Genomic DNA, 27,780 nt, shown 5'->3' with positions numbered 1-27,780 from the left:
GTATAGTTTGGGAAAGGCTAATATACCCAAAAATAAATATCTACTTTTGTAATCACAACACCAAAAGATTTATGATGGAACTGATAGTATATGTCTTACATCATCTGCAGCTAATGCTCTGATCCAGCACTATGGTGAACACACTCTTTAATAGGACAATCCTACAATAAATCCTGACCCTTGCTGTGTACTACCAGGGGGATGTTGCACACTCAGAAACACTTGTGCTAGGACCACACAACTGTCTAATTGTTCAAATTCCACTTTATAGACACAAATATATATAATTTTGTAGAGCAAAAACAGTTTATTCTAAAAGGCACAACATACTAAGGGAGACAATAGCATAAAAGTTTAAGAGCTCCTTAAATGTATCTTGTCTTCAAAGATATAGAAGATAGGGTTAAAAGTATAGAATTGTTTAAAGAGCAACTCCAGGCAAGAAGAAGAATTAATTGCTAAACTAATGTTGTTATCTTAGAATCACTGGAACCGTGCTTAAATTGTAAATTGTATAGGTCATTTCTGGGTTTATACATGAACCTTAACATTCAGTCTTGGGCTTTGCTCATGTAAGTCAATTACTCGTTTTAATGTGCTCTTCTCCAGGTGCACGATCTGTGCTTTTCTTTAACTTGCCTCCAAACCCCCTGTTTATCTACTAAGAGCAAGGAAAAGAAGGCCTGTGTAAGCTCCCTGTTGAACTAGTCAGAGCTTTCACAGGGCTGAAGAACCCCTGACTGTCCCATATGGCAGCACTGGGCCAATTATCAATGACTAAAACTCTCACATTCGATGGTAGCGGAATTATTTACATACTCCTCCATCATGGGAAGCATGCCCTACTTTCTTCAAGGTTTAAATGTTCGGAAGTCCTATTGGCGATGGGGCATTAAGAAAAACCTGCACAAACACACAGGCTTGCTTTAGGTTATTTTTTACTGATAAAGTTTATTTTTGATAAGTGTATATTTATTGACTTATTTTTCTTTGCTTAGCTTGTGTGGCTCTGACTATTCGGCTTGAGGGTCAGGGGTTGGAGGTTTCCTGAAGTTGCTGCCCTGTCAACTGCCTGACCTCCCACACCATCTCCTAGTATTAGCATCACATAACAGAGGCCAGATGCAAAAAGGTTTCTATTAATTGATACTGTTATGCACACCCAAGTTTGGAGACAGGGTGATGTTAGACAATTAACAGGGCAGCATCTGTCAGGCTTTAGGTGACATCTGGAAAATTGGAAGGGGAAAGAAGAGAAATCTTCGTCCCCTTAGGATAAAAAGGACTTTATCGGCATCTATTTGACTGATCTCAAAAAGAAATGTACACTAAAATATATATATAAAAACAAGTTTATTTTATACAAAAGGTACATAGGTTTCATGAGAAACTAAACCATAATACAAGAATACAAAAGACGATCATATAACAATATGCTCCTACATCAAAGGGAACCCTTTTGCAAAACAGAATATGACATTTGGTATGTAGAATTCAGACCATTGGTTTGACATCTCCCGAAGAGGCTGGTAACCTGTTACCCTGATCGGCACCTCACATATCATACCTGGATACAAGAGCAGACATGCAAGTCTTAGTCCCTCTTAAACTATTACAAGCCTTGGGCGAACCTTTGAGTCTATTCACGAGGTGACAGCAGATACTCACTACTTCTGCCACTACAACTCCACAGAATCGCCTGAAGAAGCTACGGAGTGAAATGCGTAGCGATTCTCTGGTCATGTTTCCGTCATAAGCGAACCCGGCATATCCTACAAAGTTTGATCATTACTATGGTCTGAATTCTACATACCAAATGTCATATTCTGTTTTGCAAAAGGGTTCCCTTTGATGTAGGAGCGTATTGTTATATGATCGTCTTTTGTATTTTTGAATTATGGTTTAGTTTCACATGAAACCTATGTAACTTTTGTATAAAATAAACTAGTTTTTATATATATTTTAGTGTACATTTCTTTTTGAGATCAGTCAAATAGATGCCGATAAAGTTCTTTTTATCCTAAGGGGACAAAGATTTCTCTTCTTTCCCCTTCCAATTTTCCAGTAAACGTAATTTTGGGATGTGGCATCAATACATTGAGATTATGTCTCCAACTCTTCTATTGACTTCAGGTGACATCTACTTTTCAAACTGAAGAGTCTGAATCAAACAAAGGAAGTAAAGCCTAATAAAGAAGCAAACGTATATCTTCCCCGCTGAGAACTACAGTCAATGGGATATATAGAAAAGTATACAGACATAGGGGTTTCACTGAGCTAGGAAGCCAGATGTACAATATGAATACCACGATCTCATGAGCAAGCTATGTCCCTTTATTGCATTAAAAAAACAAATGTAAAAGTTTGGCCAGTGCATATTTTTGAGTCAAATATTTAAAGATAAGGGATGATGGTGCTACTCAACAAAAAGAGATAGGGGGTGACTGGAATTATCAAATTAATAAAGGCTCTTAAAGCTCCTACAATATGTTCATTTTTGCTAGCCATATATTGGGCTTTCTCTGAATATTGTGTCCCTTACAGGGGATCCCAGTTCCAGAGGATCCCCTTTCCCGCCTCCCCCCAGTCCCCAGAAGTAAATAATAGAGTATTTACCATTTCTAACCTGTTTAAGATGCTCTTGATCTGCGAATCCTTCTCTGCCTGCTGCATCCGGAGCCGCTTCTCACTCATCTCTAGCCGAGACTGATATTGCTGCAGCATTTTATTAGTTTGTTCTTCCTGGGTAAGAAGGCGTCGCTCGTACTCCTCTAGTTTCTTGTTGGACATCACGAGCCTTTCCTTCAGAGTGTAGATCTCCTCCTCATACTCCTTTACCTAGAGGGCCAGCAAGACAGGGAAGAGGAGAGAGAGGAGGAAAGTTGGAAGGAAAGAGACAAGAGAGTTGAAGGAAGTGGAGCGGTAAGAACAGACACTGAGAAAGATAGAAGAGAGAACAAGGAGAACAATGTGACATCAGTGAGTGGAAAGAGAAAGATGACAGAAAGGAAGGAGTTGTAAATATTGAGGAACAGGACAAGATGGTGGAGACACAGGACAGGATAACTTAGAACCATTATCACACTATAATGATGAAGTTTTAACTGATGGTTGAGAAAAAGTAGGAGAGGGAAAACAAAAGAGAAGAAAGACGAGCAGTTGGTGTAGGAGCAGGGGCGGACTGACCATTCGGGGATTAGGGCACTGCCCGAGGGCCCAGGGTCAGTAGGGGGCCCCATGAGAGGCTACACACTACAGAAAGAAGCCAGAAACTTCCATGCAGACTATGCTGTGGTAGATATTTAAATGCCCACTCTATGTGGCTGAGCTGCAATTTGTAGGTGGGGCTTTGTGTGGCTTGAGTGTGGACACGGGGGGCCCCATGATCTTTGATTGCCCCGGGGGCCCCAAAAGTTGTCAGTCCACCCCTGTGTAGGAGTATCTGGGACGGTGGGGGAGAAGCAGGATATGATAATACAAAAGCAGGACAGAATGCTGGGAGAGAAGGGGAAAGGGATAATAGAGAAGCAAGACAGGACAAGAAAGGAAAAGCATGACAGGGTGATGGGAGAGAAGGGGAAAGGGATAATAGAGAAGCAAGACAGGACAAGAAAGGAAGAGCATGACAGGGTGCTGGGAGAGAAGGGGAAAGGGATAATAGTGAAGCAAGACAGAACAGTAGAGGAAAAGCATGTCAGGGCGCTGGAAGGAAATGACAAAGAAGCCGTGAAGAAGTCATGATTGTGGAAATGGAAAATTGTGTGATTTTGTAGGTGAAGTAATATAAAACAGTGGCAGAACAGAATGCTAGAAAACAAGCTGAATAAAATGGAAGAAGAGCAATAGTACAGAATAGCAAAAGGGAAGTGGAAAAGGGGCCATAAATGGATGAAGTAGAACCATAACAGGATGATGTAGAAGAAGTTGGATGGGTAGTGGAGGAAAGGTTGGACTAAATAAAGAGAAGTTAGAAAGGATGGAGGAGAAGAAGGACAAGATAGCAGAAGAAAATAAGGACAAAACAGTGGAGATGCAATGAGACAGGGTTGTAGAAGAAAAGCAGAAGAGGATGGTGCCAAAGTGGTAGAACAAAATAATGTAAAAGAAGTGGGACAAAATGGTAGAAGAGAAGTAATGTGGGATGCTGGAGGTGATATAAGACAGGATGACAGAAGAGAAAGAAAGGATGCTGAAAGAGAAGCAGGATGGGATTAAGGAGGAAATAAAAACATAGTGGTGGAATAGCAACAGTACAGGATGGTAGAGCAGAAGTGGACCAGGGCACAGTCATGGAGAAGAAGCCAGACAAGATAGTAGAATTAAAACTGGACTCCATTAAAAAAAAAAAAACAGGATGATGGAAATGCAAACCAGGATAGAAGCAGAAGTGAGATGATGGAGGACAAGTAGGATGATATGACACCAGAACAGGGAGGAACAGGGCAAGGGAAGTTCAATGGTATATTGGAGGGAGTTGGACTTAATGAAGATACAAAGAACACGATTGTGAATGGGGCGGTGCAGGCCAAGATAGGTGCATAAGAGAAAGAACAGGATGATGAAGGAGAAGCAGCTTGTGATGCTGGAGAAGTAGGACAGGATGACAGTAGAGCAAGATTGGAAAGTGACACGCTGACAAGATATTGGAAGAGCTAGGACTTGATAAAGAGGAATGATGGTGGAGAAATAGGCCAGCATCAGTGCGGGGAAAGATGACAGGATAAGCAGTACAGGGTGGTTACACAGAATGGTATAAAACTTTGAAAAAGGAGCAAAACAGTCAGTTTGGCAGAAAGATGAAAGGCAGGGTGGTGGAAAAGGGGTGTGAATGGATGGTGAAAGAGAGGCAGGAATGTGGTAATAGAACATGGCCGGATACTGGAAAAGACGCTGGCCAGGATGGTGGGAAAAGGACAGGGCAGGATGGTAGAAGCAGGGCAGGACAGGAGGATGGAAGAGAAGTAGGGTAGGATGGTGGAGAGGAAAAAGGAGAAGATGACAGGGGAGAATTATGAATAGTATTATGTAGAGGACAACTGTACTCACCCTCTCAAGGCGACTCTCATCCATGGACTTTGAGTACTCTTTAAGTTTGTACTCCTCTCGTTCTATGTGAGAGCTTTCAATGTCAGCAGAGAGATGAGGCATATTAGATACCCAGGCAACTGTGCGTTCCGAGGCAGGAGTGACTGGATTCAGTGTGGACTGTGTGTGTGAATGCTGGAGGAGGAAAGTCAAAGATTATGCACGGCCTAACCAGACAGATAGTTAGTAGATTGTGGAAAACTTTGATAGTACCTGCTTGGTTATACTGGGTTTAAGCCCTCCACCATCTTTCTCCACTGACTGCTGCCTTAGCCTGGCAGCTCCATACATGGGTTCTGGGCTCTGCAGGAGGTTACCACTGCTTGGCCGGGGTTTATGGGCGGCCTGCACCGTCAGCTGTTGGGATTTGCCCCTGTGAAGGGGAGGGGGCTGCGTGTCCGGCCTTCGCTGTACACTGGGGGCAATGGTGATTTGAGGGGGGGACAGCATGTGCTGCAGATTGTCTTGGAGGGAAAGCTGCCTCTTGCTGTATTATAAGAAGGAAGAAAGTACAGCATTAAAGTCTAGTGTCAGCCCAAAATGAACATGACAAATAACTTATGAGGGTACCAAACAAACATTTAAAACTACTTAGACATTTCAGCAAAAACAAGCCATTTTTGAGGATCTATGATGGTATTTATGTGACAGGGACATGGGTGAAGATTCATACGGGCCTTTTGCTGGTTAAACTATTTATTTCAGAATATGGAATACAAAGTACTTGTTGCTCATATGAACCAATGTGATTTTAGCTGTCAGCATTTTTTTTGTGAAAGCCAGAAAATAAAAGGTAAGACCTGTGTTTGCTATGGACAGAAAGTTTAACTGGACAATTTAGAATCCAACTGTAAATTCTTAGTGCAGCTTAGAGAATTCAAGTGAAACTCAAATTCTAGTCATACAGCAAAACACACCACTGAACTACATTTACTTTATATGATTTGTTTTGCCTGACCGAAGCAATTCTGTTCATTCAGTGTTCTGATTCGCCCATTATTGTTCCACTGTTTTCCTTTGTTACACTGAAGTAATACAGCTTGGACACATCCCTGTCCCCAGGTCTTCGGAATGGACAATGAAGGAGCAGCACCAGAATGATGATGTCATCCTATGTCCTCTCTTTTTATAAGCTCCAAGCTCCATGTTTTTGACTATTGGCACTATACAATGCTACAGAGCCTGGCTGGCTCGCCAGTGCTGGCACTCCCTCTCTCTGGTGTGCATGGGAACATAAGAAGTAAACATAAAGATGGGTTTCAGAAACTTTTAATACCAGTATTTCCAATGCATCTAGTCTTTTTAATCAAACATGACTTGATTAATAGTCTTTTTTTTTTTTTTTTATATCTGCCTAGAATTTAGATTTCACACCTGGCTTATTGTTCTTTTAGCTGATGCGCATGAATAATTTCTATGTATCCGCCCAATCGGCAGGATAATAATCTTCATTCTTTTTCTCTTTAAGCTTTGATCATTTTTTCACAGTCGAATTACAAAGCACTCAGACCTAGCATAGCAGTTCATCTCTCTACTCCTTGACACTAAAGGGCATAGGGAGGCCTACATTTAGTGACACAATGAGACAGCACTGCTTGTCAGTTGATCAACTGTCAGATGAAAGTCATCAACAGCAGAAAGAGATCGTGATCAACTTCCATCTCCTTCAATACGATTGTGGCAGTAATTGCTGGGTCACTACAAGTGTACACAATACACAAGGAGAAAACCAAATAAATGGGATTTTTCAGGTGCTAATCAAAATATATAATAAATATTAAACATACAGAAAATAGCCAGGGTAAAAAAAAATTTTAGGCTTTGCAATTGTTCATTGTAACCAGAAGACAGTGCATGGTTAGTAAAAGATTAGTTAAAAACATATAACTATGGGCATATAAATCGGGGTTTGCCCTAAAGCATATTCTTAAACTTTTACAACAGATACAAGTGTATCGTGATTCGAATAATAACTCATACAAACACCTCAAGATTACAACCGCAGAATGATAAAAGATCTCATGATGTGATGTTGCAATCCAGGGGTGACGATAGAATACTGCTCAAACTTCACCACATTTTGTAGGCAACCCTGCTTCCTCGGGAGGGTGCTTTAGTAAACCTTGGTTACGTCTGCTGACTGTGCATCCAGGACATGGGGATCCAAAGGCTGAGCCAACCTCCAGAAAAAGAAAAGTTGGCAGTGGGGGGTACCTACTAACAAGGATGTGATGCTGCAGTCCAGGTAAGATAACATAGTCCTAAAACTCCAACGCGTTTCTCAGGCAATTCTGCTCCTTCAGGCGCTTTAGTAAACTTTAATTACACATGTTTTACATCTGCCGACTGCACATCCAAAAGACATGGAGATCCAAAGGTCTTCAGGATACAATGCCCTTTGTAATTGATTGTGGAAAGAGTGGCAGTAAAAGTTTAGTTACTGCCATTCATTACTGTTATACTCTTTTTTGGACCAGTGGTAGATATCCTTCGACTACCAACTTTTCTTTTTGTGGAGGTGGGCTCGGCTTTTGAATCCTCATGATAATTGAATGCACAGTCAGCAGTCTGCGAAACGTGTTGAGGATTAAGGACTATATTATCTTCACCCATTGACTGCAGTCTGCAACATGGCATCATGAGATGGTATATTATTCTATGGTTGCTACCTTATTTGTAATCCTGGGATTTTATTATTGTGGTCGTGATACAATTGTATATGTTGTAAAATTTGCACTCGCTGTTGGGTACAATAAACTATTGTAAAGCCTATAAACTCTTTTACCGTGGCTATTTTCTTTATGTTTTATATTTATTATATACTATATATTGGTTGGCACCAGAAAAGTCAAATTTATTTGGATTTCTCCTTGTTTATTTTGTTTAGGGATGTGGTACCATTAATGCCTAGATCAGCAATAGTCTAGTCTTTACATGAACATGCAAGGTTGCATGCTTACAACTTCAAGGGTCCTCTCACAAATTTACCAATTTGATTTTGCGTGCTCTGCAGGGAGGAGGCATTATTATTTAAGTCACAGTGAGGTAAGGACCAACCTATTTGTTATATCAGTGAAAACGAATGTGTTAATCATTTCTTCACTCCGAAAACAGCTTGTTTTGGCATGAACATAGACATATGGAGACACATGCTCAATGTCCCTATGAGCTACTGAGCCGCTGGTTATAGTAGAAGATTTGCACACAGGTGCCTCAGTTCCACCTTTTCCTGATTCATTCTGTGTTCACTTTATGTACAAAAGTGAGTCTAAGGCAGTGTTGCTCAACCAGGGTTCCATTGAACCCCAGGGTTCCTCCAGAGGTTCCTATAGCTGTGACTGATTGACCTCCAATCTGTTGGTGCTTGCATTATTTCAGGTCCAACACCACTTGGCTGATCTTTTTTAGCTGTCTGTAAGGGTGCCTCATTGGGGAGATTTACCTTCACTTCCTGCCCAGGAGATACATCAGGAAGTCAGAAGAAATCTCCACAAAGCAAAGGGAACCCCCGCCCTTATAGAGAGGAGTCACCTGAATGAGCATCCCCATAGGAAACTAAAAATGAGCTAAACTCTCTCAATCAATATCAACTTTTATGCTGCTATAGGAAGGTATATTAAATTTACATAGCAAAAGTCTTTATGGCATTTTTTTTCATCTGGAGTAGGGGCTTTCTCAGCTAATCACACCCTCCTGTCTGCATGTCTGAGCTAAGGGCAGATGGATTCCAGGAAGTAAATCCTACATGAATCATCTGCCCTTATTCAAGATAGCTTTGGCTAGAAATGATGGGGGGGGGGGTGGTTTTCAAAGTGATCTCTCAACAAAATAAAACATGGAGACATGAATGGATCGGGGGAATGATAGGGGTTTTGCTTTCAATAATTAATATGAATTAAATAGTGTTTTCAGTTTGTGGTGCTCAGATACAGTTAAGTTCCGATTTAATCGGGGCTTATTCATAGAAGTTACATAGCCAGGTTGTTGAATGTACTGATGATATACAAACAGTATAGATAGATAGAAGGAGGAGGAACCTACAGATATGGGCATAAAATTATTTTCGGGGGAACTTGTGGTTTTTGGTGGGGTTTTTTTTGCAAAGTATCATAGGATTTTAGCCCACAGGCAATCAATAAAGTTTTAATGTGGAGGAAGCCATGGCGATTATCAAGGAGTCCTGAGAAGGACAAGGGGCTACCCAGGATCATTTGCAAAGCTGTGTGCAGAGACAGGTTTGCCCGAGTATTTCACGGAGTCCTACAGTTTCAGGGAATGTATTGGTATGGTATTAAATTGAAAAACGCCAAAGGAGCTTATTACTTTATTAATAACTAACAAAGCACAGATATATGCCTACAGGGATACACACTAGACTAGCATGCTAGTACGTTAGTTGGGCTCTTTGGGCAGAATAATAGTATTTGTGGATACGTGGTCAACCAATATGTTTTCGTTGACCTTTGACAAAAGGTGGGAAGGAACTCTGGCTGACTGAAAACCACCTGTGTGCAAATATCCAAGGGAAACTTTTTCTAAACTTCCTATCTACTGATCGAGGACCTACCTGTTACCGCACAACCAGCACCCAAAACTGCCTAATTGCATTTATCTCTACTGGGCGCAGTGTATAAATACATCCCTTGTACAGACAGTTGTCCTCTATGGTGGCATTGATGGAAACTCAACTGTAGGCACAGCAACCAATCATGATGTAATGTTCAGCCAGAAGGTACACTCATCCTTCTAACCCTAACCCCAAACCCTAAATCTTAGCCCTTATCCTTTAAACCTAACCCTGACCTATCCTAACCCCAAACCCTAACCCTTAACCTTTAAACCTAGCCCTGACCTGTCCTAACCCTAACCCCAAACACAAAATCCTAACCCTTAACCTTTAAATCTAACCCTGACCTGTCCTAACCCCAAACCCTAACCCTTAATCTCTAAACCTAACCCTAACCTGTTCTAACCCTAACCCCAAACACAAAATCCTAACCCTTAACCTCTAAACCTAACATTGACCTGTCCTAACCCTAAATCCTAACCCTTAACCTTTAAACCTAACCCTGACCTGTCCTAACCCCAAACCCTAACCCTTAATCTCTAAACCTAACCCTGACCTGTCCTAACCCCAAACACAAAATCCTAACTCTTAACCTCTAAACCTAACCCTGACCTGTCCTAACCCAAAACCCTAAATCTCTAAACCTAACCCTGACCTGTCCTAACCCTAACTCCAAACACAAAATCCTAACCCTTAACCTTTAAACCCAACCTTGACCTGTCCTAACCCCAAATCCTAACCCTTAACCTTTAAACCTAACCCTGACCTGTCCTAACCCCAAACCCAAACCCTTAATCTCTAAACCTAACCCTGACCTGTCCTAACCCTAACCCCAAACACAAAATCCTAACCCTTAACCTCTAAAACCTAACCCTGACTTGCCCTAACCACAAACCCTAAATCTGAACACTTAACCTTTAAACCTAACCCGAACCTGTTCTAACTCAAACCCTTAACCCTAACCCTCAGAGCTCCAAGAAAGTAAAAACAATCACTCTCTCAATCCCATCACTTTGATCAGAAATGTATACCTATACTGCAGGTGTATTGTCTTGCCAGGATCCTTTCTGGCAGTCACTAGTAATATTGCACCTCTCTAAACAAGGTGGCGCATGAGCCCATAATAAGGATGCAGCTTTCCTTTTAAATGCCAAATTATGTGGTGTCTACATTTTAGGCTTGTGAAACAGCATTGCTCAAAAGTCTTTTCTCCCGTGGAATGCAAAATTATTCTTATTACAAAATAGGGATATCCTGAAAGTATTACAGTAAAGTGTGCATTTTACACAACAGCTTATTTTAACCAGTGCCCACATATTTAAAAAAAGTGTATAAACTGTAATTACTGATAAAGGGCTTGTTCTCGCCTTTAGATCAGTACCTTTTGACCAGAGAAAGACCCTGTATACAGTGTTCTGCTTTCTCTCCATGTAAAAAATAGGCCCTGTCTTTGGTATTAAAGAGAAACTGAAATCTGGAAGTTGTGTCAACAAAATGTCAGGCAGAGGACAAGCGACTAATCACTAGTGTTACCTGTGATCATAGCCTTGCCTGGGCACACCCTATGTGCATTAGCATTAGCGACCTGTGCGCCAGCAGGAAGATAGGAAAGACCTCCCTCTTACCGGCTCTGCCATAAGAGAAGTGTCTAAGCACTTCTTTTTCACTGTGTCGGCAGGGAGATCAATGTGGCGGGGTCATGTATATGTAGACACACACACGTGTGTTTGAGCTTTAAGGTGCACACCCTAATGCAATAGGCTGTGCACACTTTTTGCCTGTGATCTCCCTGCAGCTGATCCTTTTCCCATTACTGACCTACCATCAGTGGCGTATTTTGGTTTTGTGCTGCCCTAGGCAAGACTAAAATGAAGACTAAATCCTTGTAATGGCAATAGGCATGTGACAGGTACTCTTTATGGAGAAATGTGGGGTCTATAAGACCCCAAATCCCTCCTCTGCACCTAAAAAACATTAAAAACACTAAGATCAGTGTTTTTTAATGCTTTCAATTTTTAAAAACTGGTGCAGATGGTTATCGAGTAAACTGGAAGTGATCTCATGTTATCACTTCTGGTTTACTGTTATGAACAGCTGAATAAAGAAAATCCTGGTCTTGCTTGGCTGTCCGGCAGTGGGACGGGAGAGCCCGATAGAGCAACAAAAGGCGGCGTCCCCTGCCGCTGCTTGTATTAGCAATCGAGCAATCGAGAGGCTATTATAAGAGAGCTGACCGCCGGCTCTAAAAATTTACACCATGGTGCATACAGCTGCAGGCATCATCCTGGTACAGCCACCAAAAGGGAAGTGGTTAAAGAGCCTATTCTGCCCTTCTGCCTGGGGGTGGCACCCCCCCCCCCTTCCCTGAAGAAGGCAGTCCAAGGCAAACGCTTTGCTTGCCTCACGGTAGATACGCCCCTGCCTACCATGCTTTGTTTGGATCTATGTTTATATGTGGAAGCAGCCATCTTAGTAGAGGCAGGGCTTTGCTTCCTCATGTCAGAGCCTCCAGCAAGGAGACCAGTGAGCAGCACAGTAGTGACATCACCAATACCCATGCCAGACCTTCTGAGACTAGCAGTCAGAGGCAGCAGTACCGTAGATCTCACACTGCAGGCAGACAGCTGTAGGCTGTAGATGAGGCTGTAGACACAGGAATGGCAAGGCCCCCTCACATACCAGGAACTGCACTGCTATTTTTCAGCAGGAATTTAAGACAAAATGTAGACTTTTTTGGGTACTGGCACAATTAATATTTCTAGGTGTTTCCTTTAAAATAGCAAATATGTATTTGATGAAAGCAGGCCCACTTTAAGCTCACCCTTGTATTAGAGCAGTAGATTGATGGGCATATCTCTGTCATTCTGTTTTCTCCTCCTTTCAGCATACTTCTGCACTGCAACACAGATGATTGGGCCTTGTGTTGCTTCTCCCTCTCATAGTCTAAGCTCTACTCTACAGAGACTGCAGGAGGCTCATATCAAGTCACATTCAGGTACTTACACTGCTTGCATTTAAAAATTGGAATTCTGAAGTACCTGTATATGTCATATTTTAGAGTACAGTATGGGACACAGGAATCAATTCTTAGACTATGAGCTATATGCTGTTACGTTCAGGTGACTGGACACTTGCAAACGCTTTGCAGGGACCACCCCTCAGTGTACCCATATAAGCCCACCCACTCTTTGTGGCTTAGTTTTTTATCACAAAAAGGAGGTCCCCAAGAAAAGTGGCAAGGGACCTGTGTCCTATTCTGTATTCCAGGAAATGAAATGTAAAGGTATTTCCAAATTTTCATTATCTTAATTGTACAATACAGGACAGGACACAGGAACTGATTCTGAGACCATGGGACAGCCCCAAGAGATAATCTGAAGGGTATGCAACAAAACAGCCCACAGGAAAAAAAGAATGATCAAGGGCCCTGAACAGATGGTTCACAGCAGAAGCACCTTGCAGTCAAAGCAAACATCAGCAAAGGTTGAAACTCCGTGATAAAAAAATCCCATGGGTGGAAGTGAACCTTCAATGTGAAGAAGGTCTCTGAGCAGGTCCGGTGGGCTTAAAGGTTAAGGGTCAGCCACAAAAAAATGGACCTGCAGATAAAATGATGACACCTGGGAGGGGGGAGAACAGATTGTATATGTAAGGTAGGATCAGACACATTAAAGTGGTGGTGTAATTGTGGGTAGTTGAATAGGAACCCCCTGTCTCTCCGTAACAACTCAACTCAATGTATTCTCCAAGGTTTTCTTTTTAAAGAGGCACTCACATTCACAGGACATGAGCAAAAGGCATCTTTTCAGAGTTGGGTTAGCCGACCTAGCTCTAAGTCATAAAATTCTGCAAATGTGCACAGAATGTAAAGTCTTTCTGAAGTTTTTATGAATCACATTCTCCACGGCATCTAAGCAAAATAGTAGAGCTGAGGGTAAGAGCTGTGCTCTTGCAGAAATAATAGGATTATCTACAAGGCGTGTCTTAAAAGTTTGGTGAATGGTATAAGAAAACAAAGAAAAAAGAAGATAGAAAAAAATTACCTTTATTGGCCTTCAAAATAATCGCCATCCTTCACAACACAATTTTGGCAATGTTTATAAAGCTTCTGGAAACTGTCAGCAAAGGCCTTTTTGGGAATCGAACGCAGAACCGCTGTTACACTTTCTTGGATTGCTGCCATGCCCACAAAACGCGTGCCTTTCATGACGTTCTTCAGACGAGGAAACGGAAAGAAATTTGCAGGCGCCAGATCAGGGAAGTACAGTGGATGATGGAGAACAGGTAAGCCGCACTGAGTTAAGAATTGGTGCACACAGATCGCAAAGAAAGGATGGATCCCGATCACACACGGTAATACATTATCCAGATGTTTCCATCCATTTTGCTTTCTGTTCTGTCAGCTTGTGCGGCACAAACCGGGAACAGATCTTCCACTTCTACCAAATCTTAGCGGGCGATGGTGCACACTATGTCCTTGCTAATGTCAAATTCCTCCGCCATCAATCGGGTCAATCACCGATCTCGTGCCAGCATTTGTCGTACTCGCTCAATCATGTCTGGGGTTCTGCTTGTTGATGGCCGACCCCAATATGTTTCATCCTCAGTCATTTCCTTCCCATCGTGAAAGTGTTGGAACCAGTTATAAACACATTTTCTGCTCATGGCTTCTGTCCCATACACTTGTAACATTGCATGCGTCTCCATCACCGTTTTCCCCAATTTGTAGCATAATTTGATGTTCACTCATTGCTCCATTGCACTGTGACCCTACCTCTCACACTGACTAAGTTTGACTGCCCGCAGCAGGTTTACCCTAATGGTCATGTGTACTCCATACTAGGTGGCACTTCTCAACGGGTCTCTGGATAGCCATGTGCATGTGCACGCACCTGGCTCATTGAGATATCGGACCATTCACCAAACTTTTTAGACACTCCTCGTATTTCAAGAGACAATTCACTATTCTCCAGTCCAGTTTGCCATAGTCTGGGCAATAGATAAGGTCCCAATAGCCAGCTGAAAGGCTGGACTAGCCAGAGCAAAGTCTGACTTTAATAGAGTCTCCAAATGCCTATAAACTGAATCCTTAATGAAGGGAATGCCCTCAATAAAACAGTACATTGATTATTTAGTGCAAGAATGGTTGGACCAACAATGGGAACAATCTTTTTCTTCTTGAATTTTTCTTCCAGTGGGACAAGTTATTATAACATGCCCAACTCGATTGAAGAATAAAGAAAGGCTTTCTAGGAATTGTCTTCCTTTTCATACCTATAGGAGTATGTGGAGTCTGAGAAGAGCTATGTTTATCTTGCCAGAGCCTCAGTCAATGAGTCCACTGTAGCCAGCATTGCGGTGAGAAGGTGAAGACTTAACTTCACAAAATGTTGGGGGTGTAAATCTTCAGCAGCCTCTGCTAAAAAGGCAGATTCCCCTTTGCCTACTCCAAATATGAGTGCGCTACACAATTCAGGATGTAACCCGGAGATATAGTTAGGAGGAGGAGAGGCTGAAGAGCATTTACGGCTATTGGCACCTGCCATTTTTAGAGATGGCAGTAGCCTCAGTTGTTGATCAGACATAGTGGGAGAAAGTTCTGCTTTACCCTAGGTTCACATCTCTGTGTGTGGGAAACGCACGCAAAATCGCACACACATTCCTGACCCACAGATAAACAAATTGCACTTTAGCAGACTTGTGTGTGTGTGTGGGGGGGGGGGGTGCCCCTAAAAATTAACAATACCCCCACCTATTGCCAACCATGTTTTGTTTTCACACGCACTATGCAGTTTGGTGTGGCACAATTTTTAAGAAAGGGTCAGGGACTTCTTTCCCCGCATTTTCCCGTGTAGGGCAGCCCATTGAAATTAATAGGCTGCCCTACCCTTGACGTACTCATGCAAACATGCATAGACAGATGTCAACCAGGGCTTAGTCAGACAGGCAACATGTTTGCGTCTATGGGGGAGGGCGAAACAGGGGAATGGAGAACTGTCAGTGAAAGGCCTGGCTCCAGAACAAGGAAACTGCTATCAACCTGAAAAGAACTTGGCGTTTCATCAGGGCCTGCAGTGGAATTCCCATAAGCTCCCGCTCCCAAATGCCTGTAATCTGCCATTGCTAAATGAGGCTCTTCCCCTGGGGGGTACTCACTTAATAGAAGTGGAGTAAAGGGGCCCAGTATGTCTGGTATGAAGGAATCACAATAACCCATGCACTAACAAAGTTGCTATGGCTGTATCTCTGAGGCATTAGGCAACACCTGAGATGGCAAACTATCAGCTTGGGTCGTCAACAAAATTGGCGGCCAGAAGTATGCAGGTAAGAGTCATATAGGTACTATGTCACAAGCCAGAGAAGATCTCATGGTAGTGAGGTGAAAGAAAAGACTGACAAATTTAAATAGGCATATACCATAACAATGTTACCTACAATGCCAAATAAGTGAGAAAATAACAGCCAGGGAAAAAATACTCAAAGTGTGAAATGACCCCAAAACCTGCATCTTCAAAACCTCTTGTGTGCTTAGCACTGCAGTGTGTCTTGTAGGATAAAAGGATATAATGTAGTATGTACTATAAATCCAAGCAATGATCCAACAAGACACATATAACCAGGAACCGGTATGTGAAGGTAAAGGGAAACCCTGTCTTACCTTGTCCATGTTGCTGGTCCCATCCAGGGTCCAGGCTTTGCCCGTTACAGTGGGCATACTCCCAGGGGGATCTTTAGGGTCTAGGCATCATAGGAATGAACAAAAGCCCTGGTCCTGTATAGCATACTGCAGCTGTCTTACTCACTGCACCATGTACCAAGGTGAGCGCCAAACTCAGGATCCAGTGCCTTAAGCAAACATTATTGTACAGATTGGCCCCCCTTTTTCGAGTTATGGGTAAATTTCCAAAGATGTACATCAAGGGTAACTGATCAAGAGCTGCTAATTAGCCATTAGCAGTTAAATGTTGGTTAAAGTGTCAGTTGAAAAAAAAGAGAAAAATCTCCAACAGCAGAATGGGCCCATTACTTAAGGACACTAGCAAAAAATGGAGCTACATTGAGTGGATGGAGATATATGGATATACTTGGGGGGAGGGGGGGGGGGTTGTCCCAGCAAAGCTTTTGCCAGTGTCCAAACACCTGAAGGTAGGGGCATATAACCCATAGCCTAAAAATCAATGCCTATTTCCTATACTGTAGGATTACGATAAATACAATTCATGATGTATTCTTGAACACATAACTGCCTTATTTTGCATTTTTAATAACTGCCTGAGTTCAAATTTATTACTCCTTGCCGAAGTTTCTTATGGTCTTTCTGGCGTAACATATTTTTATGTTTCCATCCTTCCCGCCATCCAGAACAACCATCTTGGGAGACCTGGGAGAGCTAAATGCAAAAATGTACAGCTTGGGCACAGCCCGTAAAGAGGACCTGTCATTTTACCTGGAAGTGCATATGTATATATGCAGCACCTAGAGCATTGGTACTGTGGAATAAGGGTTTTAGGTGCCACCTTCTACTTGAATTTAGTTTTTATTAAGAGTTAGTCACAGACTGGACAGTAAAGCTGATAATCTTAAATGAAACCTTTACAGAAGCACTGACTTAGGAGTCCAGACTTCCTTCTCACTACACTGCCTGAGGCCAAATGCAAGCAGGCAAATAGCTTTTTTTTTCATTCATATTTCTCTCAGTAAAGGCTTTCTTTTAAGTGTATTATACCATATATTAACATAGAGTCATTCTCCTCTCACATAATTCCTTATTATATCTGAATTTTGAGCTACAATATCTAGATTCCCTGGTGCCCAACCTGCAGCTCTTTGGCACTCTTTGTGAAGCCCTCAGGGCCCCTCCAGACACTAATTTGTGTTTCCTGTTATGAACAGTGATTTCTAGTAATCTCATGTAATATGTCTCCAGTCAATGAATGTCTCCTGAATCAAGAAAGTTAACCACGACTGATCTAGATTTTGATCACCATGGCACCTGCTATATTAAATACTACAGAACGACCAGAAATCTATGGCAAGGGCCTCCAATCTTTCCATAAAAAGGGCCAGTTGACTGTCCTTCATACTTTAGGTGGGGGGCAGATTGTAGCCAGTGGGAGTAGAAAATGCTCCAACGTGAGTTGGGGTAAACATTTCCCCATCATTGGTATAAGTGGGAGGAATATTGCCCCATCATTGGTATTAGTGGGAGGAATAATTCCTCATCATTGGTGTCAGTAGGAGGAATAGTGCCCCAGCATTGGTATTAGAGGGAGAAAATTGCCCCATCATTGGAGTCAGTAGGAGAAATGATGCTCCATCATTGGTGTCAGTGGGAGGAATAGTGCCCATCATTGGTGTCAGTGGGAGGAATAGTGCCCCATCATTGGTATCAATGGGAGGAATAGTGCCAAAAGGGCCAGATAAAGGCAAGAAAAAGGCCAACGTTTGGAGACCACTGCTTTATGGGAACCACTGTATTTGTATGGTTTATCTACATTCTGGAAACAACAGTAGAATGTAAGAACTCCTCTGTAGGATTTTTTATCGACATTTTCATATCGACAAGCATCTTCAACTGAAAGGAGCTTTATTTGCATAAGGCATGCATTGTTTTAAGGCCCCTTCCAAGCAAAGGGGCAACAGAAATCCTTGCCACTTTTCCACATCAACCAGGTACTTACTTGTAAAATGACAGATCCCCATACAGACCCATTTACACTTGTAAAAATAACACCTAAAGCTCACAAAAAGATCTGTTCCATTACTTTCAATGATGCAGTATACACCTGTACATGAAAATGTACAAGCTTCACAATTTCCATGCCTGGATAAATAGGGTTAACTTTGCTGCAAGTTCACCTTAAGTGCTCAAGTGTAAATGGGCCATAAAGAGCTGGCTTTGATACTGTGAACACTGACTGTCTCATCGCCCCCCAGCTGTCTAGCTGCGTTAAATATAGATCTGTGTAATCAGTATGTAATTAATAAAGCTGCAAAAATCTAAGGGAAAAGAAGATGTGTTCGTGCAGGAACAACACCCTCCATTCTTCAACAAAGATTAGATCTATCAGAGAGCATGCGATAGACAGGAACACCGATTAACTATATATAAATATATAGTGCTATATACATATATGACTTATATATGTATATCCAATGATATTTATACCACCTCTCTACTCTCCCCACCTGCAGCCCCAAATCTTTTGCCCCCTAGTGGGGCTGGTACCTGAACTCTGACCCCTGCCGGCTGAAATCGTCGCTGTAGCTGTGGCTGTGCAGCATGTGCTTGCCGGAGGTCAGGTCTTCACTCTTGCTGTAGCCATGGAATGGGGCGAAGGCATCAGCTCCAGGGTCCGGCCGATGAGGAGCTTGGTGAGGGGGTGGTCCAGTGGGGCCGTCAGGGGCCATGTGGAAGAGCGGGTTCTGGAAGGACAAGGGGATACGGAGCTGCTGAGCCGAAAGCCCGTCGGTGGTGACCCCCATCTGACTGAGCCGCAGACCAGCCGCAATGCTAGACCCACTACCCTGGGAGAGCCGGCCCCCCGGGCGGAGCCCCCCAGATATGGAGGCCTGGCTGGAGTTAAGCAGGTCCCCTACGGCCTGCAGGTTGGACACGCTGTTCATGCGACTGTCCTGCAAGTCTAACATGGACACGCTTTTGTTCACACTCAGCATCTTCTGGTCGGGCTCTGTGATGTCTGAGCTGCTGGTGCAATAGGCAGGCGATGAGCGGGTGAGGGGGCGGCGTGACACAAAGAACATATCTTTTGAGGACTTGTCCTTGGTGGGTGAAGGTAGACGGGTCATGTCGATGGAGCTGAGGAAACAAAACATTTAAAAAGATAGTTCTAGCCAAAGCTATGTACAGTATATTTATATATACAGTGGGTAAAGAAATGAATCACAACCCTCTAAAATAATCCCATTTTGTTGCTTTGCAGCCTAAAATAAAGACATATATATTTTTTTTTTATCCAGCTGTATTTACTCAGTGCAACTTATACCATCCAAGTAAAAAATATAACACCAATATCTCAGAAAAGAAAATTCAAAAACAGAATCACTAAGTTGGAAAAAGGATCACTCCATCCTAAAAATGACTCAATCAGGTGTAGCTAATCACCTTCTCAATGGCACAAAGCCATTTGACTTTCAACTGTGATCAGCTATGGTCATTTGGCTTAGCTCAGCATGAAAAGAGCTTTCCTGGACCTTTTCTGTGCCTAGTAAAGCAGCTGAGGCAAACAATCAACTATTGGTGGCAAGGCACTATTAGAAGATCTCTGGGATAAAGGTCTGGACAGGCACAAGTCAGGAGATGGATACAAAAAAAATTCAAAGGCTTTATCAATGCCTGGAAGCACAGTGATGTCTATTATTAAAAAGTGGAAGGTATTTGGTACAACTCAGACCCTCCCTGGATCAGGACGTCGCTCCAAACTGGATGAAAGAGCCAGGAGGAAACTGGTCAGAGAAGCTACAAGAGGCCTACAGCAACTCTGAAGCAGTTGCAGGAATTGATGACAAAAAGTGGTCATTGTGTGCATGTGACAACAATATCACAAATTCTTCACAAATGTTGCTAGTATTGGAGGATTGCAAGAAAAAAGCCACGCCTCAAAAAAGGCCACATGCGGTCGCGACTGAGCTTTTCCAAAACGCACCTTGAAGATTCTGAGGTTACATAGAAAAAGGTGTTATGGTCAGATGAGTCTAAAATTGAATTATTTGGCCTCAACACCAAACAATATGTCTGGTGGAAATCCAATACAGCTCACAATCCAAATAACACCATTCCTACAGTAAAGCACGGAGGTGGTAAAATGTAGTACATTGAGAACTACAAGCCGACAACCGCAAAGGATGTTGGGGCTTGTAATTCATTCATGCACAGAGTTGTGTGAATGAAAAACATGGCTGTGTAGGCAGAGCCCCACACGGCATCACTGATTTTAAAAAGCGACAGCTAGTACGGGAAACCTTTACAGACTGCTGTCACGGGGGGGGGGGGGGGGGGTAGCGGGCAGCGGCATTGGGAACATATTACATGTTCCACCCTAAAAAGAGCTAATTTTATCCTTTAAATCAGTGGTACTCAACTCCGGTCCTCAGGGCCCACTAACAGGCCAGATTTTAAGTATTACCTTAGGGAGATGCAGACTGGAATACTGCAATCACTGAGCAGCAAATTATATCACCTGGGATGTATTTCAGTTATCTTGCAAACCTGGCCTGTTAGTGGGCCCTGAGGACCAGGGTTGAGGATTGCTGCTTTAAAGCAAAAGAAGGTTCAACAAAATACCGACATTAGTGGTGATCCTTTTTCCAACTCAGTGATTCTTTTTCAAATTTTTTTTTTATTTTCTTTTGACATGTTGGTGTTATATCTTTCACATGGATGTTTAAGTTGTTATAAGTTGCACTAAGTAAATACAGCTGGATAAAACAAAAACTGCGTCTGTCGTTTTTTCAGGCTGCAAAGCAACAAAATGTGATCATTTTAAAGGGGGTGATTCTTTTCCATTCCCACTGTATATATAACTAAAACATGGATCAAAAGCCAATAATCTATTTAATATTGTTATCTGCAGCCCAGAATTACACCTGCTACTGTGTCTAACTGTCTCCCATCACCTCCTTGGCCATTCAGTCTCAGGATATACCTTTTGATAAAAACCCACATCCTAGGAGGAACATGGTAAACATTTGCTATAACAAAGGATATTTAATACAATATAATTGACAATAATTTGGTTACAAAATCCTTAAAGAGCTTGTAAAGGCACAAGGTTTTTTACCGTCATCCATTCTATGCATGATGGTAAAAAACCTCCTGTGTGCAGCAGCCCCCCTAATACTCACCTGAGCACACTCTCAATCCAGCGATGTCCACGAGAGCCTTGCCTCTCTGGGGACTCGCACTCCTGATTGGCTTTTGGCAGCAGAGGGATCCATTGTCAATCACAGCCAGGAGATGGAGGGGCGGGGCGGGGCTGAGCTGTGGCTCTGTGTATGAATTGACACACAAAGCCGCATCTCGGGAGTGCTCCTGCTTGGGTGCCCCCACAGCAAATTGTTTGCTGTGGGGGCACCCAGCAGGAGGGAGGATTCAGCAGCTTGGCCAAGCATGGGACCCGAGAAGAGGAGGATTGGGCAAAACCACTGCACAGAGCAGGTAAGCATAACATGTTTTTTATTTAAAAAAAAACAAAAAAAAACCAAGACTTTAATATTACTTTAAGTTTGTTAGTAATTGACAGTTTTTTACTGATGTTTCCCAGCTGAGTAAAGGAGACATAAAGGGATGTATTTACTAAAGCTGGGGAGTGCAAAATCAGGCTCACTTGTGCATAAAAACCAATCAGCTTCCAGGTTTTATTGCCAAAGCCTAATTGAACAAGTTAATTGGTTTATTTGCAGACATAAGCCTGATTTTGCAATCTCCAGCTTTAGTAATAAAACCCCACAATGTGTGGAAATATATAGTCAAAGGTGTGATTTCCACTCATTTTGGGAAGATGTACCCATTTTTGTTGTGTCTCCGGGACAGGATGCAAGTGGAAATATTTCTGAAGAAAGCACGGACAACAACAAAACACTCCATCCAATGCTAAAAAAGGAGTTCTGGCTGGAGTTTATCTTAAAGTGAACCTGAGCCCAGATCCTGCACACTAAAGCATTTACATATTCTGAACAAGTAGTAAAGGTATTTTTAAGCAAACCCTCACTCACGTCAATAGCTACATGCACCGTGGAGAAATTATTCTTAAAAGTTCACAACACAGGCATTGAAATCCTAATTGTTTCCAAAACATGCAGCAGATATTTATAAGCTGGTAAAATGACTGAAACTCAGCTTTGTTGTGAGCTTTGGGGGATTTTTGAGAATGAATTACTTCCCATTATAAGCAGGTAGAGAGGTCAGGAAGGGCTTGTAAAGGATATGTAAATTTAAGGACCCCTTAAAAAAGCCAGGAATGCCAGCGAAACATTGGAATAGTACCTTCTCCTTGACCACGTAGACCAGAAAGGTACTTAAATAACTTTTGTAAAATTATTTTGGATGCTCAATGTTTACAACATAACAAGAGTGTCCATCACTCGTTGCACAGCAGGGTTTCAAGGCTTTTTTTCATCGGGAACGCGGGGGAACGCATTTCCAGCACCTCCAGCACTGAATGTATGTAGTAGCAAGAGGTGCCGAGGTGTGCTAGATGGTCTGTTGATGTTAGCTGCTGGGGGATATATTGTTGCTGGTGGGGGAATCTATTATTGCTCGTGAGGGATTTACTGTTACTGGTGGGGAGCAATTTTATTCAGAGTGATCTACTCTTGAGGGAGAGGTCTGTTGTTGCCGGCAACTGGAGAGTCAATTATTGCTGGCTGCTCTGTGAACTATTGCTGCTGGCGGACAAATCCTCTCGGGGAGTACATTTTTGCTGGGGTGGGTAATTTGTTGCAGGGGGGTGTATTTTGTTGCTGGGGTGGATCTATTGTTGCTGGGGTAGATCTGTTGTTGCTGGGGTAGATCTATTGTTGCTGGGTTTTTTATTTTGTTGCGGGGAGTTTATTGTTGCTGGCAGACAAATTCTCCTGGGGGGGGGGGGGGGGGGGTATCGTTGCTGGGGGTGGATCTTTTTTTGCTGGGGGGGGGGGGGGGGGTATTGTTCTGGATCAATTTTACTGCTTTTCCTGTTATCATTAACAAATGCAATACAAATTACTTAGCACCACAGAATGATACTTGATTTTGTAGTCTCTAAAAGGAGCGATACTGGGTTGTGGGTAGAGGGTGGAACCAAGGAACAGTGCTCGGAGGTGGGTAGGGGGCGGAGACAAGAGTTGACTCAGAAGGAGGGAGTGCCTGCACCTCTATTCCCTAAGAAAAAAAGCCCTGTATAAGTCCAGTGTTTACTGCAAATCTACCTTAGCTTGACTGCTTGATCCAGAGCTTATTAAACAGCTATTTCGGCTTGACTGCTTTGTTATGTTTTGCAAAGCATCTGTACATATAGTTGATATTATTTTGAATGCATACATGTTTCATGGCTCATTATGCATTAAAGTGGAGCTAAACCCTCCAATTTTTTATTAGCCAAGGAAGCTGCCATATTGGCCTCTGTTTGATCTGCAGCTGCCATGATGCTGCACATGTGATCAGGTATGACACCAGCCATTGAATGGTTTGACAGTTTGGTTGATAGCTCAAACAATTTTCGAAATTGCTAAATTGATGGGTTTAGTTACACTTTAAGGCCCAGATGAACTTCACAATGCACACACACATAAGCGCACTGTGCATACCTGTTGAGGTCTCGTGCCAAGTAGCCCTGAAGCTCCGCAGACGGTCCCCTTAAAACAACGGGTTTGGGAGGTGGTAGCCGTTCTTGATGACTTGGTTGTCGCTGGATGTGGGGGTTCCTGAGCGCTAGGCTGATGTCGTTGAGAAGGCGGGGGAGGGGCCCCAGCTTTATAAGAGCATCCTGTATCAGAAATAAGATGTGAAAATAAAACAGATGCCAGCTGATGTATATGGAAACATCACTTTCTCCGTACCACTTTTGTGTTTTACTTACAGGTGCATCTCATAAAATTAAAATATCATCAAAAAGTTTATTTATTTCAGTAATTCAATTCAAAAAATGAAACGTATGTATTTTATATAAATGCGTTACACACAGAGTGATATATTTCAAGCATTTCTTTTTTTTTATTTTTACTATTATGGCTTACAGCTAATGAAAACCCAAGTCTCAGAAAAGTAGAATATTACATAAGACCAATTAAAAAAAAAAGGATTTTTAATACAGAAATGTTGACTTACTGAAAAATATGTTCATGTACAGTATAATATGCACTCAGTACTTGGTTTGTGCTCCTTTTGCATGAATTACTGTATCAATGTGGCGTGGCATGGAGGCGATCAGCCTGTGGCACTGCTGAGGTGATATGGAAGCTCAGGTTGCTTTGATAGCAACCTTCAACTCATCTGCATTGTTGGGTCTGGTGTCTCTCATCTTCCTCTTGACAATACCCCACAGATTCTCTATGGGGTTTAGGTCAGGCGAGTTTGCTGGCCAATCAAGCACAGTGATACCATTAACAATAAACCAGACTGGTACTTTTGATAGTGTGGGCAGGTGGCAAGTAATGCTGGAAAATGAAATCAGCATCTCCATAAAGCTGGTTAGCAGAGGGAAGCATGAAGTGCTCTAGAATTTCCTGGTAGAGGAATGCGCTGACTTTGGACTTGATAAAACACAGTGGACCAACACCAGCAGGTGACATGGCTCCCCAAATCATCACTGCCAAAAGTATCCATACCTGGTTTAATGATCATGATGATCATGCTATCACTGTGTTTGATTGGCCAGCAAACTCGCCTGACCTAAACCCTATAGAGAATCTGTGGGGTATTGTCAAGAGGAAGATGAGAGACATCAGACCCAACAATACACAAGAGCTGAAGGCTGCTATCAAAGCAACCTGGGCTTCCATATCACCTCAGCAGTGCCACAGGCTGATCACCTCCATGCCACGCCACATTGATGGAGTAATTCATGCTAAAGGAGCCCCGACCACTTAGTGCATACTATACTGTACAAGGACTTACTCTTCAGTAAGCCAATATTTCTTTATAAAAAAATCCTTTCTTTATTGGTCTTATGTAATATTCTAATTTTCTGAGTTACTGAATATTGGGTTTTCACTAGCTTTAAGCCACAATCATCAAAATTAAAAGAATGAAATGCTTAAAATATATCACTCTGTGTGTAACCTATCTATAAAAAATATAGGAGTTTCCCTTTTTGAATTCAATTACTGAAATAAATTAACTTTTTGATGATATTCTAATTTTATGAGATACACCTGAACATAAAACATACAAAAACCAAAACCTTTTCTTTTAGTTTCAGATGGAGTAGGGAGGGTTAATAACTCCTGGTAGGTAATTTATTTTTGCTTTCTGTGTCCCGCTGGGGGGGATTTCCCATCAATTCCTGTCTCAGACACAACAAGAAATGAGAGGAAATTTCTCTAAAGTGAACAGAATTCCCATTTAAATAGCTGTCATAGGAAAACGTGTCCCAAATGGAGGTTTTACCCTCATATCTTATTCTGGCGGCTTTCTCAAAATTTTGGATTTCCCCATCACTTTCCGTGTCAGTGACCATAGTCACCAGGACAAAAAGAGTGGGTGAAACTGCCCAGTGGAAACAAAAAAAAAAAGCAATAAATACCTGACAGAGGGTCCACCCTGTCCCCACTCTAACCAAATTGTAAAAAAAAAAAAAGTTGCCTTCCTTTACAATTCTGAAATATTTTATTACAATATAAACTGTAGTTATTAACTTTTTTTTTTTTTTTTCAAGAATTATAGTAGATGCTGCATCTGTCCCCTGCCGGCTCTAAGACCGAGAACTATGCCATCAAACACTGCTGATCGCTCGGATCTCAGTGCTCCGTGACTCAGAGCTTGTGACTGTCAGTCACCAGTGTTGTGCCGAAAACTCCAACTTGCAAAGAACTCCCACAACATTACTTCCGGTGAGTGTACACCAGGTACAATTGGAGATTTTGACCCCTTGGTGCTTTCATAGAACACTGCCAGCCTTTACACTCCGGTACATGCTATAATGAGTCAACATTGTTAGTCCACCTGCTTGTTGTCGCCGTCTTGGAGGCGGCTGAAATTTAAATGTCTGTGTGCTCTATAACTTACAGTTCTATGCGATAGAGAGATGTAAGCAAGAAAAGGGGTTGTTTTTGTTTTCTTACACAGAACAGATTGACATATAATATCTTTCCCTGAAAAATATTATTCCGGCTTCCCTGAAGCCTCTATATATATATATATATATATATGTATATATATATATATATATATATATAAACGTGCAAACAACAAAAAAAAAAACCCAGAGCATCTCCCAGAGACACTCTCTATATCCAACATGCTCCCTGAGCGTTTGGTGTATGGTTCAGAGATCGGAACCAGGGCCAAAGTCCAGGTCTCCCGGACAGGTAAACAGATAAAAAAAAATATCTTCTTACCCAGTAACGGTGATTTTCAGACCTGTGATGACCTCTCTTCGATCCCGGACGAGCCCCCAGCTGAAAGTGATTGGGCCAATGCCCACCTCTTCTATAGTCCCTGACTATAAGCAAAGTCTAATCAGAACTGTGTAAGGAAAATGGAGTCTCCAGGAGAATCCCTTTGACCTGTACACTGACTGCCTGGTCTTATTTCACAGAGAGAAAGGATTCTCCCGGAGACTCCGTTTTCCTTACACAGTTCTGATTAGACTTTGCTTATAATCAGGGACTATAGAAGAGGTGGGCATTGGCCCAATCACTTTCAGCGGCCATGTTTTGGTTACTAGCGGGCAGACTAACAATGTCCACTCATTATAGCGTGTACAGGAGTGTATACGCTACCCCCTGTTTTGTGAAAACACCAAGTTGTCGAAATCTCCAATTATTCATGATGTACAGTCACTGGAAGTAACGTGATTGGAGTTCTTGGCAAGTTGGAGTTTTCGGCAGAACACCAGCTCTTTACTCTTTCCCTCTGCGCTCACTGGAGCGCTGGGCTGTGAAGGGGGTGGGAACGGCTAGCTCGATCTCCCAGTGGCTCACTGAGAGGCTTAGCCAGGTGCCAGTCCATGGTTGTGGGCGGACCCTGACCCTATAGTCGCGATCTTGCCCAAGTCTGGACTGGCTCAGTGATGTTAGCCCACTGTCTGCTGAAAAGGGGTCATAGGAGTGCAGAACGAACTGCACTCCTGTGATCCACAAGTACAGCCAAACAAGCTCCTTTAAAGTGATTGTAAAGTCTTGTTTTTTTTTTTTTTTAAATAACAAACATGTACTTATCTCCTCTGTGCAGTTGGTTTTGCACAGGGCAGCCCGGATCCTCTTATTCTCAGGTCCCTCATAGCTGCTCCTAGCCCCTCCCTCCTTTCAAGTGCCCCCACAGCAAGCAGCTTGCTATGGGGGCACCCGAGCCGAATTGCTGCTCCCTGTGTCCATGCAGACACAGAGCTGCCATTTGGCCCAGCCCCCTCTCTTTCTCTCTCTCCTGACTGGCTAACTGACTTTGAAAGCCACGGAAGCCAAATGCG

The 27,780-nt window shown here is 42.5% G+C and overlaps 1 protein-coding gene across 12 annotated transcripts in view; it reads right to left on the bottom strand.

The window, feature by feature from the left end:
• SYNGAP1 (synaptic Ras GTPase activating protein 1) overlaps positions 1-27,780 on the bottom strand; it is a 643,453-nt gene that overhangs the window by 74,825 nt on the left and 540,848 nt on the right. For 6 of the 12 annotated variants that reach the window (XM_082263688.1, XM_082263695.1, XM_082263694.1 and 3 more), the window contains 5 exons: positions 23,960-24,138; positions 18,882-19,472; positions 5,299-5,572; positions 5,047-5,220; positions 2,617-2,838 (listed from right to left, as the gene is read on the bottom strand). In XM_082263688.1, the coding sequence (XP_082119814.1) occupies positions 2,617-2,838; positions 5,047-5,220; positions 5,299-5,572; positions 18,882-19,472; positions 23,960-24,138 (1,440 nt within the window). The remainder of the gene's footprint in view (positions 1-2,616; positions 2,839-5,046; positions 5,221-5,298; positions 5,573-18,881; positions 19,473-23,959; positions 24,139-27,780) is intronic. The other 6 variants (XM_082263697.1, XM_082263699.1, XM_082263689.1 and 3 more) reach the window with 3 other exon arrangements.

Source organism: Pelophylax lessonae (genome assembly GCF_965119305.1).
Source record: "Pelophylax lessonae genome assembly, chromosome: 7".
NCBI classification, from domain to species: Eukaryota; Metazoa; Chordata; class Amphibia; order Anura; family Ranidae; genus Pelophylax; species Pelophylax lessonae.
Note: the sequence above shows the minus strand (reverse complement) of the source record. Positions and strands in the feature narration are given on the sequence as shown.